The sequence below is a fragment of the Juglans regia genome, chromosome 6, assembly GCF_001411555.2.
Source record: "Juglans regia cultivar Chandler chromosome 6, Walnut 2.0, whole genome shotgun sequence".
Classification (NCBI taxonomy): domain Eukaryota; kingdom Viridiplantae; phylum Streptophyta; class Magnoliopsida; order Fagales; family Juglandaceae; genus Juglans; species Juglans regia.
The window spans coordinates 24,806,166-24,817,272 of record NC_049906.1 but is presented as its reverse complement, the minus strand read 5'-3'; the positions used below and the strand labels follow the sequence as shown (position 1 = coordinate 24,817,272).

At 33.4% G+C, this 11,107-nt stretch overlaps 1 protein-coding gene across 1 annotated transcript; it reads left to right on the top strand.

Annotated features, from left to right (window-relative positions):
• The first annotated feature begins 679 nt into the window (after positions 1 to 679).
• On the top strand, positions 680 to 10,369 carry LOC108993486 (transcription factor BIM1-like). Its single transcript, XM_018968419.2, has 12 exons — positions 680 to 966; positions 1,101 to 1,600; positions 1,737 to 1,817; positions 4,025 to 4,393; positions 6,275 to 6,377; positions 6,479 to 6,621; positions 6,787 to 6,895; positions 7,871 to 7,940; positions 8,042 to 8,137; positions 8,536 to 8,996; positions 9,659 to 9,788; positions 9,926 to 10,369. The coding sequence occupies exons 2-12, from the start codon at positions 1,564 to 1,566 to the stop codon at positions 10,028 to 10,030; spliced, it is 1,704 nt and encodes a 567-aa protein (XP_018823964.1). The 5' UTR covers positions 680 to 966; positions 1,101 to 1,563; the 3' UTR covers positions 10,031 to 10,369.
• Positions 10,370 to 11,107: the final 738 nt, after the last annotated feature.

Here is an 11,107-nt window from a genome sequence, read left to right as displayed (position 1 = left end):
AAAAATAATTTTACAATCTAATGCAACACAAATTACATCAGTTTGAAAATTTTATTTTGTAATTTTTTTTAGGATCGAAACATTTCTCTTTGTAGAAAACTATCCAAGTATCAATATTTTATATTCTTCTAGTTATGAAAGAAATACTATCAAAGCTTGCTTCAAATACATTTATTTTTTATAATTTATACTGTAAATTATCAAAAGGAACACACTGTATTAGAGAATTATATTATGCATTTTTCATAGATTTTATTAGTTAAAATTATATATATATTTTTATATATTTAACTATCAAAATTATATCATAAAATATTTGTTAATTTTGAATAATTCAAAAATATTAAATATAAAATTAAAAAAAAAACATAGAAGACAGTCTTTTTTTTAATAAAGAAAATTTAAAACCTGTACAGAAAATTGTTATCGGGATTGCCGAAACAATATAAAAAGAAATAAATCCGGAGTTTGCCAAAAACATTTAAAAAAATAAAAAACGAAGGACTTTATAAAACTATTCCCGTGATGACACTGACGCTGTCATCCCCGCCGCAACGACGTTACTCAGACGGCGTTATCGCCTAACGGAACACAAGTTACGACCCAAAAAAAAAAAAAAAAAAAGCAAAAACAGAAAGCAAGAAACTGTATAAAAAGATCTTTGAAGCAAGCAGAGAGAGAGAGAGAGAGAGAGAGAGAGAGGAGTCCGACCGGAGGAGGCCCAGCCATTAGCCGAACTGCTTGTTTTCTGAGCGAAGAATTCAAGAAGAAAGTGCGAGATAGTCGATATTCGCGGGGGAGATTCTTTTTTGATCTTACCGGAGATACCATTACCCTACACCGTCTGCGTAAGCTCCGAATTCGGACACTTTCGAGTCAACAGCGGGATTCAAATTTAGTTTGTTTTCCTCCACCACTCTGGTTGGGAGCTGAAAATGCACGTCAATTCTTACAATTCAGATCGAAGTAAGCCATTTTTATCTCTCTTTTTTCCTCTTATGTTATGGATCTTCCTCTTTCCAAACCTTCTATGTTTTGAATTGCCCGTGTTTCTTTGGATTTTTTTTTTCATTTTTAAAAAATGGTAATTCCGTTGGCAGATTCGCTGAATTCTGTGATTCGACTCTGCGTTTCACGGTTTTACATGTGCGGAAGATTTCCGAGCTGATTTTTTTGGCCGAGGATTTATCTTTTTCTATCGTTGGAAGACGTATATATAGTAAATTTTCCAAGTGTGAAGGGAACAAACTCTCAGCGTGCTTGAGAGCAATTTCGTTGTTTTCATCTTCCAAATTTAATTCGAATTGCTTCGAAGAAGTGAATGCGCCTCCGATCTTATTAGCGGAGGCGTAAAATTCTCCGAGAAGATTCTGTTCTTGTATGGTGCAGGGATCCGAGAAGAACCGATAAGAAGAATTTTGAGGCTCCAACATCCGAATTTCGCTTTTAAGTTCCGAAATTTCAAAGGATTTCAACTAGTATTCAGACAACTCATTCGAATTCTACGTCAGAATTTGGTAGAATCACCGGAATAACCACATCGGAAAAATCTCTGAGCCGTGGATGGAGCTTCCTCAACCACGTCCCTATGGAACTGAGGGTACTTTCGGAACATAATTTTTTTGCCCCAATTTTGTTTTGTCAAGAGAACTGAAAATAATTTCTGAGCTTCTTATTATTGAATTATAATAATAATAACAATAATAATTATTATTGAAAAATATTTTTGGGTACAGGACGAAAACCAACGCATGACTTTCTGTCACTGTGCAGTCATTCTAGTGCCCAACAAGATCCAATACCACCACCATCCCAAGGTAATATTTTTTCCCTCTCAGTTAAGATCCCAAAAAATTAAAAAACAAATTTATTTATTATAAATTTATCGTGTGATATTCATATTTTAAATAATTCTTTATATTAAACACTTAAAAACATGTTATATATATATATATGTGTGTGATTAAGAAAAATAAAAGTCATTTAAAAATTAAATGACTTCAAAGTACCTATCCACAATTTGTGTGCGCACGTGATGGGAATTGAATCATGGATCTGGGCTAATGAATGAAGTGGGCCAGTTGGGTTGCCGAATCCGTAAAAGGAAGAGGTTAACATTTAGCAATTAGCTCCCAACGGGCATTCTGGCCCATCTGCTTGGGTCCTGATGGGACCATCAGGATTTCGACATATGATTTGATGGGTCACGTCAGGGCCGGCCCAGGTGCACGGTTAAATGGTATCGTGCCCAGACTGCTGAATAGTCAGTACTCATCGTCAAAGACAGATTTTAATCACAAAGAGAAATATTACTCGTCCTTTTCATACTACATATTAATATATAATTTATTATTTTTATTTTTATTTTATTTAAAAACATATTTTTACACGTGAATATGTATGTGTTTAAATATAGAATTATGCTACATGTAAGCTTCACACTCTGCACACCACTTAAAAAATATGTGATTTTACTTTTTTATTTTCATATTTTATATTTCATATTTTATGAAACATGAGGGTAAAAGAATAAATTTACATAGTTTTAAGTGGTGTGTAAGAGTGTAAGGTTTATGTATATAATTTTTCTTAAATATAAGGACATAATGAGAAGGTTTATTTGTGTTTTTCTGGATAAACTTGCTTATGTGTATTTCTTCCATCCATATTGTCGTACTTTTTTTTTCCCTAAAGAGCAGGTTTACTACAAAGGTGTTAGTGGGAGCCATTAGTATTAAACACCCACCTTCCCCCTTCACATTATGGCTCCCGTTTGGATTCAGAAATAGTTTAATTTTATTTCATCTCAGATAATTATTATAATTTTTTTAAATTTTCACACAAAATATAATAAATAATTCAGTTTTTTTTTTAAATTTAAAAATAATAATAATATTATAAAATAATATTTTATTTAACTTTTATCTAAAATAATTTCATCTCATCTTATTATCCAAACGGATCTAATAATTAGTCAAAGGATGGACTTTGTACGTATGATGATCTTTTGATATTTACACTGGGATACTGCACAGATACACTACACTTGTAGGGGTATAAAACTTACTGCTTATGAACAGTAATTATACCCTAATTAATCTTTTGATCAGATATTTTGGATTTAATTCTGCATTATGAGTTTTCTCATATTACCTGATGCACGGTTTTGGGTATATTGGAGATTTTTTCTTTAGGGATGCGTTAGAAGGATTTTGCCCAACTGGATCGATAGGTGCAACATTATTAATCAAAACGAATAATGCTAGGTTCAAGTTTCAAATAATTAAATATTGTGCAAATCCTTTGTAAAATAGTGGGTCACACTAAAAATAATTTTTTTTTAATTTTTAATTTTTACTTTTTGAGGTGAAGTCCACTTATTTATAAAAGGACTGTGTAAGACTTGTTTATTTAGGACTTAGTACTAATCATTTCTTTAAACAATACGATGTAAAAAAAAAAAAAAAAAAGCCATTAAACAACACTTTAAAAGAATTTTAATTTTTAACCATTTAGATTCAGAGATAAGTTAAGATTAATTTAGATGTTTTTAGATGAGTTGAATAAAATATTGTTAGAATATTATTTTTTAATATTATTATTATTTTGAGATTTGAAAAAGTTGAATTGTTTATTATATTTGATGTGAAAATTTGAAAAAATTATAATGATGAAATAAGATGAATTGATATGAATTACCAATTCATACTGGGGCTAAATTGCTTATTTTTCTTAAATAGATAGAAGAGACCTAATTAAAAAGCGTGTGCAAGGGAATCGATCCTTTATATACACGAAGTCCATCAATTGGATAAGGACAAGGTTGACAAATTAATCCGATCCGTATATTCCATGCATAGGATATATTTTGTCCAATATAACACCAGTGTGAATTGTGAAATTGAACAAAAATACTTGAAGATTTATGTACTTTAGAAATATAATTTACATCACACAACATATATGGTTGGTGTAACCTAAATCTAAGCAAGGGGGACGTCTTTGTTTCTTAATGCATGAACAGGAGGATACCTCAAAACTCATGATTTCCTACAACCTCTAGAGCGGACAGGAAATAACAGTGCAAAGCAAGAAGAAACTGGAGTTGAGATATCGACTGTGGAAAAGCAGGCACCGCCTCCTTCCGTTGAGCACATTCTTCCTGGAGGGATTGGAACTTACAGTATAAGCCACATTTCATATTTTAATCAAAAGGTTCCGAAGCCAGATGGTTCAATGTTTACGGTAGCACAAACAAGTAGTACAGATAGGAATGATGAGAATTCCAATTGCAGTTCTTATACAGGAAGTGGTTTCACTTTGTGGGAAGAATCTGCGTCGAAAAAGGGAAAGACAGGGAAGGAGAATATGGGAGAAAACCCCTTTGTGAGAGGTAAAGTCGGGCTATATTTATGTCTTTCCATTATTTGGCTTTCATATCCAACATATTCATGCATGCAATTCCGGACACACGTAGCTAATAATTCCATGCTAAATGTGCTTAAAAAGCTGTCCAGAGTTCTATCACTAGTTCTAATTTTCTTTATTCTTTTTTGGATTGGGCTATTACTAAAAAAAGAGAAAAAAAGTGATCCAATGATTTGGCCTGGTTTGGATAGCAAGTATTCTCATTTGATTTCAACTCAATATCTAAATACCATAAACACAAATATTTTTCAATTTTAAATTTTAAATTTTTTTATATAATCATCACATTATAACTTTTTCAAATTTTCAAACAAAACATAAAAAGAAAAAAAAATCAAAATTTTCAACTTCCAAAAAAAAAATAATATTATAATAATATTTTAACTTTATAATATTTTTATTTAACTTCTTCTTTCTCATTTTTCAAAATCTCATAAACATCTTAATTGAAACCGCATCGTTACTATTCACAAACTGTTTCACTATTATTCATAGATCATTTCATCTCATTATCCAAATGATAGTTCAAGAAAAAAAAAAATTGTTCATCATATTTTTAACCATCATTGAAAAAATATTTTGATCATTCCTTTGATTGAAAAATGAGTAAAAATAATAAATAATTTTTTAATCTTTTAATATTAAATCAGAGGATGGTAAAATAATAGTATTAAAAAATATAATTATTCTTTTTGAAATAGCTCCAGATTTAATGAATAAGTACTATTCGTCTGATTTATTACTATTCATCTGGTATTTGCCATTCGCTATCATATAAACTAATCTAGTGCATTTGAAGTGATTTTTGTGTTAAGGAAGCCGCATCAACCAGTGTCATTGAGATGATAAATCTACGATAGAATATATAATATTTTTCTAAATTAAATACAATTCTTAAAGGATAACTTGTCTATCCTTTGGCAACTATAAATAATCTTAGCTAAAATTAATGGGATAACTACTTATTCAAATAAGTACCCTTGCACTGGCACTATGATTGTTTTTAAAGTATTAACGGTATTAATATATTAAATATAGAGTAAAGAAGATGAAGAGCAATGCATGAAAGAAATGGAGGTGTCTCCAATCTTTAAAATCCCAAATTGCATAATACTTATTAATGACCTTTCAAATTAATTCAAACTTAAAAATGGATGATGAGTCATTTGTTCTCGCAGATGAGATGAGATGTATTGAGATTAAAATTAAAAGTCGCATAAAATATTGTTAGAATATATATTTTTAATATTATTTTTGTTTTGAGATTTGAAAAAGTTGAATTATTTATTTTATTTTGTATAATAATTTAAAAAAATTATAATGATGAGTTGAGTTGAGATGAAATAAGTTGAGAATAATTATAAAAATATTTTTCCATTTAAAAAGCATTTTGTTGATCTGTAATATGTTACATACATAAACTCTAATAAGAGAAATGATTTGTACAAGTCCCATACAAGTCCTCATAAAAAAGTAGATCTCACCTTAAAAAAGTGTAAAAAAAATTATTATTTATTAGTGTGACCTATTGTTTTACAAAAAATTTGTATGATGTTTATCTATTTAAAACTTGTATCTAGTATTATTCTTCTAATAAATACTTATAAAAAAACATACCGAACTCTAATAAATTAGTATCAAATATTAACAATAATTAATATCTACGTAACAATCTTCCATTTAAAAAGCGTTTTATTAAGGAAAATGCTATACCTATCGAGACTCGAGAGAGTTGGGTCCGACAAATGTTTTTTTACTTGTGTTTTTATTATTGTGTTTTTTAATGATATTTTTTAAAAATGCTAACTGAACCCTTCGGCTGATACTTGCATTGTGCCATTGACAGAGGCAGGGGCGAAATTGGGGCAATGGCCAATGGCGGAGAGGCCGTCACATTCTTCTACAAACAACAACCATCGCAACAGCTTCGGCTCTCTCTCTCCCTCTCAGTCAGTCACTTTCTTTTCCTTCAGGTCTCCTATTTCTGACGTTGTTTTTTAGTTTAATGGACTTTTAAGTGGTAACGGGATTTTGGCGGGGATGTAAACAGGGCAACTGGGCAGAAGAACAAGAGCTTCGTAGAAATGATAAAATCCGCCAAGGTTGGTATTACCCAAGAAGACGATATAGACGACGAGGAAGAGTTTGTCCTTAAGAAGGAGCCCTCCACTACTGTCACCACTACCCACAAAGGTATTGTGAAATAAGCTTGCCTGGGTTTCCGTCAAGTCTTAAGCTTCTGCTGGTATTGTTGCTCTATTTGTTTATAAAGAATGGGCACTGTCGCTAATTTCTTATGTTATATGCAATAAAATTCCGTCTTTTTCATTTGATTTATAAAAGCATGAGGTTATACAGGGGAATTGAGGGTAAAAGTGGACGCGAAGACCTCTGATCAGAAGGCTGACACACCACGTTCGAAGCATTCTGCCACAGAGCAGCGTAGAAGGAGCAAAATCAATGATAGGCAGGTCTTCCTTCCTTAGATTGTAGGCCTGTTTCTCGTTTCTCGCTTTATATCTGTATTTATTGCGCATAGTCTATAGTGATTATGACCTTCCTGATCCCTACTTAATAATCCTTCCCTTTTTTCCGTCACTTATTTGCCACTTGAGTGTGACTGCAAAAGTGAATGATACAACTTCAAAGGTCTCAGGAGCATGAAGAAAATCCCTGTGCCCCTTTAAAGTTTCCGGCAGTCTGTTCATTGTTAAACACAGCATGCGTTTTCTTTTCCTAATTTTGATTCCCCTTTCTTTGTTGAAACGGTTGAATTGATCTTTGTTCTGAATCTAGAATGCTTGAGCTATCTGCTTTATTAGCTGTATTTTGTTTCGTTGTAGTTTCATACCATGTGTGCTTGGAGGGTTGGTAGTGCCACCATTGCAGTATAAGGTCTCTGATAAAGGTCGGAAGAATGTTGATGAGTAAGAATAAGGAGTTTTGCAAATTAGATAAGAGTGGCTAAACAATTTTTTTGGAACATGGAGTGGGGTGAGATTTTTTGTAGTTGCCTTGGTGCTTTTAATACACACACATTATCTGTATGCGTTTTGCTTGTTTGTTTGTATGTGTATATACATGTAATTTGATGTTCAGCTTAAGTATAGTCAACGAAATAATTCCTTTCCACTAGGTTAATCAGAAAAAAATATTATGGTTTTTTGGGAGCACAGATTAGCATTATGGCCCATTTTCTGTTGTTGCCTTGGTGCTTTTAATACACACATATCTGTATGCATTTTGCTTGTTTGTTTGTATGTGTATATACATGTAATTTGATGTTCAGCTTAAGTATGGTCTTCGAAATAATTCCTTCCACTAGGTTAAGCAGAAAAAAAATATTATGGTTTTTTGGGAGCACATATTAGCATTTTGGCCTATTTTCTTACTAGAAGCAATTAGTTGATTTTATACTAAAATAATAAGAGTAAACATGCAGATTTCAAATGTTGCGAGAACTCATTCCTCATAGTGACCAAAAGAGAGATAAGGCATCTTTTCTATTAGAGGTATTTCCCTTATATCTTATAGTAATCTATTGTATCAATTCTTTCTTTCACCTTAAAATGTCATAACTGTTGAATGATGGGGTTTCTGAATCTTTTTTCAGGTTATTGAGTACATTCAGTTTTTACAAGAGAAAGTGCAGAAGTATGAAGGTCCATACCAAGGATGGAACCATGAACCAGAAAAATTGATGCCATGGGTAATTTTATTTTTGCCTCTACATTATTTGTGTAATTTGCAGCATAGTAGTTAAAGGAGTGGCTTAGGATGAGTTGTAAACATAGACATCCTGAGTTTGTCCTGCACTAGTAGTTCTTGATTACCTAGTTTGTGGTTCTGGTGAGTGGGGTCGTGTATTCGGAGTTTACTCCCCAAGGATGGGAAAGGTTCCATGTCATAAAAAAGTATAATAAATTATTAACCTCATGTCTGCGTTCATGTGTCCTGTCCAAATAGACCTGGCTAGGTGGCGATTTGTGCCTCACGACTGAATTGGGCCTCTAAAATTTGAGCCTTCTGGTGCTGCTTACTACTGATCGTATAATTCATGTACTGCTGTAACGTAATAATTGACATTATCTCCCTTGTTTGTAACAGAGGAACAATCACAGACCTGTGGACTGTTATACTGATCAATCTCGAGGCATAAATAGTGGGTCTGCTTCTGCATTAGTGTTTGCTGGGAAGTGTGACGAGAAAAATATCTGTGTCTCTCCAACTGTTGCTGGAAGTGGACAGAACCCTGTAGAATCTGACAATAGTACTGCCACTACTATTAAACAGAAGGATCATCATCCTGGAATCACCAATACAGCAATGCCCTTTTCTATGTCACTGCAGCCAAACTTCTTCACACCTGTTAGGACTAGTGGTTCAGTACCTGAAATTCCTCCTAAATTGGCTTCTGATGTCGAAAACATTCCCTCTCAGCCTCAACCACAGTTATGTCAGATGAGATCATGCCCTACTGATGGCATTGCTACAAGTGACAAATTGAAAGAACGGGAGTTGACTGTTGAAGGTGGTACCATTAGCATCTCAAGTGTGTACTCTCAAGGGTAAGTATAGTTGTAATTTACATAATCATTAGGTTGTGCATTTTTTGAAAGGTAAGTCTGTCTTGTCTGCACATAATCTTGAGACAAACTCTTAATCTTGGTTTGGTTCTTGTTAATTTGTTATTGTAGATTCATGTCTGATAAACACTAATGTACACACTGTCAACACTCTTAGTGAAATTGCAGATTTGGCCCTGGCTAATGCAAAAGTCAGGCACTTCATGTGGCATGAATTTTAAGGCACCATTATTCTCTCAGTGTCGTAATCATTTGAGGGCAGAATTCCTTGATAATATTTGCACTGGATTAAATCATCTCCCTCCTTTAGCTTACTAAATGCTGTGAGATCCACTTTGTGTGACTATCTCTCTCTCAATCTAGGTCCTAGAGTTCGAAGGGGATTCCAATCCCCGTGTGTGCAATGTATTACCAAAAGTTGACCAAAAATCTCACTCTCTCAGCTTGTGGACTGTTAACATCTGGCCAATTTCTGTGATCTAAGCTTTTTGTACATTCTCCATTAGTCGGTGAACGGAGATTGTCAAGTAGTCATTTGACAATGCTAAAAACTGTTATATGTTAACATCATTTTGAGAGCCCTATTTTGTAACAACGTGTTGATTATGAATCGAGAACATAAAGGGATATTTGGTATTGGACAGGTTGTTGAGTACTCTGACACAAGCACTGCAGAGTTCTGGAGTGGATCTATCACAGGCCAGCATCTCAGTGAAAATTGAGCTTGGGAAGCAATCTAGCAGAAGAGCAACTGGACCTCCATCTACTATTAAGGTATATTGGATCTGTAGATTCGGAATTCCAAGTCTCTTATTCATTAAAATCTTATACTGATTTTATTACACATTTAACTTCCATCTCTGTCAAACTACGTCAATGTGCCTAAATTTTGTCAACCATTTCCGTCCTAGGATATTGGTGTTCCATCTAGCAATCAAGGAACCACACGCTCTAGAGTTGCAAGCACTGAAGAATCCGATCAAGTTCTAAAAAGGCTCAAGACAGGCAAAACCTAAATTGACAATTTCATTCTTTTCCTTTTTATTATTTATATAAAATGATTTTTTGGGGGTAGCCTATATCATCTTAGAGGGGTTTATTCATATCTTCTGCTGGTTTATAAACTATTTAATTGAGACCAAGGTTGATTGTACATGTAGCGTCTTTGAGTTAGATTGCTGGGATCTACAGATTTCCCTGCAAAATAATATGTATTATTTGTCATCTATTTGTTGTCATCACAGAGGCTTCCATATTAACATTGAGAAGCTGCTTTTTCAATGAAGGCTTCCATTCATGTAAAGTTTATTTGAATATTACTTTTCTTGACTTGTGAAATGTAAGAGAATTTTTTTCCATTTCGATAAGAGAACTTACATTCATTGTGGCTGCTTGGGAAAAAAGCCGTCTTTTAAGGATTTTAAAGATTTACTGAATTGAATACCTAGTAAAGGATATGATACTGGTACTACTGCTTTACTACTAATTTACAACCATATGATGTGGCAACATGTCATTTATAAAAAACAAAAATAAAGTGACCAGTTCAAAATGTCTTTACTAGGGTATAAGACATAACGTGCATCCATCTCTCTCATTCAAATGTGCCTCTCTTTCTATTTCTCTCATGATATTACTAGGCCTAATTTACCCATTCTGAATAAGCGAGTTGCGGCCACCGGCCTATGCCTCCAATGCCACTCCTTCAGGTAAACAACCGCCCATCTCTGTACCTCCCTCTCTCTAATTGGCCACAAATATGCCCAAACCAATATGTACCTAATAATTAGAGGTCGTTGTCCAATCCGCCCACAAAGTCGACATTTTCCATCGCAACTCGACTTACTATGTTGCTAGTATTCAACTGTTAAAGACCCAACCGTTGATCCAAAAACTCAAGAATTGTTAGATTTTCTTTTATTTAAACCTTTAATCCTCATAATCATAGTATTCTACCACGCTTTCGAATCTGACGTCTATGGTGGCCCACTATATAGACATTAACCCGGTAGTTGCTCTTTCCCTTTTGGATGCTTCATTTATCTATCAATATTCAATAACTTAACACCATGCCCATACATAGTATCAAGGCA

What these genes read in the sequence shown, in the direction of transcription:
- LOC108993486 (XM_018968419.2), top strand. Translation starts at nt 1,564, where the DNA reads ATGGAGCTTCCTCAACCACGTCCCTATGGAACTGAGG. An exon ending in AGAAAACCCCTTTGTGAGAG is followed by an intron (nt 4,394 to 6,274) that starts GTAAAGTCGGGC and finishes TGCCATTGACAG; the next exon opens with AGGCAGGGGCGAAATTGGGG. An exon ending in GGCTCTCTCTCTCCCTCTCA is followed by an intron (nt 6,378 to 6,478) that starts GTCAGTCACTTT and finishes GGATGTAAACAG; the next exon opens with GGCAACTGGGCAGAAGAACA.